General features: G+C 55.9%; 1 protein-coding gene across 1 annotated transcript in view; it reads right to left on the bottom strand.

Annotated features, from left to right (window-relative positions):
• Nucleotides 1–1,112, bottom strand: part of MAP4K1 (mitogen-activated protein kinase kinase kinase kinase 1) — a 38,384-nt gene that overhangs the window by 18,939 nt on the left and 18,333 nt on the right. The window contains exons 10-11 of the mRNA XM_011973402.1: nucleotides 622–772; nucleotides 311–389 (exon numbers count right to left, since the gene is read on the bottom strand). Of these exons, the coding sequence (XP_011828792.1) occupies nucleotides 311–389; nucleotides 622–772 (230 nt within the window). The remainder of the gene's footprint in view (nucleotides 1–310; nucleotides 390–621; nucleotides 773–1,112) is intronic.

Below are 1,112 nucleotides of genomic sequence, written 5' to 3' on the forward strand. Positions count from 1 at the left end.
ACCACATCCGGCTAATTTTTGTATTTTTAGCAGAGACGGGGTTTCACCCTGTTACCCAGGCTGGTCTCAACATCCTGACCTCAGATGATCCCCCCGACCTTGGCCTCCCAAAGTGCTGGGATTACAGGCGTGAGCGACCGCGCCCGGCCTCTACGGTCATTTTGTAGGTCAGGTGCTGATGAGATTGTCTGGGGTCTCTTATAGGATCAGATGATACTGAGGGTCTCTGATGGCCTGATGCTAAGGGAAGGGGGTCTCTTAGGTCTATTATAGGGTCAGGTGTCCCCAGAGATAAGGATTCTCTACTCACGACAGCAGTCTGCATCTGGGATCCCCAGAGAGCTGGAGCGGTGGGTGGATCTGATCCGTCGAGGGATAGCAGGGGGTAGCTGGGCAGAGGGGCAGCCACGTCAGGGCTCAGGACCCCCAAGCAGCCCCCTACCCTGCCCGGGGTCCATCTGCTTTCCTGTAACCCTCTGGGCACACAGCCTTGTACCAAGCTCCCCATCCTCCCTGCCTGTTCTCCCCCTAAGAGAGGCAGCGGGAAGGCACTGCCGGCAGCAGGCACAGCCTGAGAAGGACCAAGCGGTCCCCAGTGCTCTTGTCAGTCAAGGCGCTCACCTCGGGCTCCTCATCCTCAATGTCCCCAATGGAGGGTCCTTTCCCAGGATTCTTCAGTTTGTCAAGAAGATCTAGGATCAGGCCTCGATTCAGCCCAGGCTGGGATACCAGTTGATGCTGGGGGAGGGAAGAGGTGTCCGTATCCAGAGGGCTGGAGTGGATAGAGAGGGCTGGTATGGACAGAGAGGGCTGGTACAGAGCCTTGGGGACTGGACTAAAGGAATCTAGCTGAGGAGAAGCTGCCAGTGGATGGAGAGGGCGGGGAAATCCAGGGAGCTGTCAGAGGTCTGGGGTATTCTTTTTTTTTAAGACAGAGTCTCACTCTGTCACCCAGACAGTGGCACACTCTAGGCTCGCTGCAACCTCCACCTGCTGGGCTTAATTGATTCTCCTGCCTCAGCCTCCCAAGTGGCTGTGATTACAGGCTCGTGCCACCATGCCCAGCTAATTTTTTTTTTTTTTTTTTTTTTGAGACAGGGTCTCTCCCTGTC

The sequence above is a fragment of the Mandrillus leucophaeus genome, unplaced genomic scaffold (assembly GCF_000951045.1).
Source record: "Mandrillus leucophaeus isolate KB7577 unplaced genomic scaffold, Mleu.le_1.0 Scaffold137, whole genome shotgun sequence".
NCBI classification, from domain to species: domain Eukaryota; kingdom Metazoa; phylum Chordata; class Mammalia; order Primates; family Cercopithecidae; genus Mandrillus; species Mandrillus leucophaeus.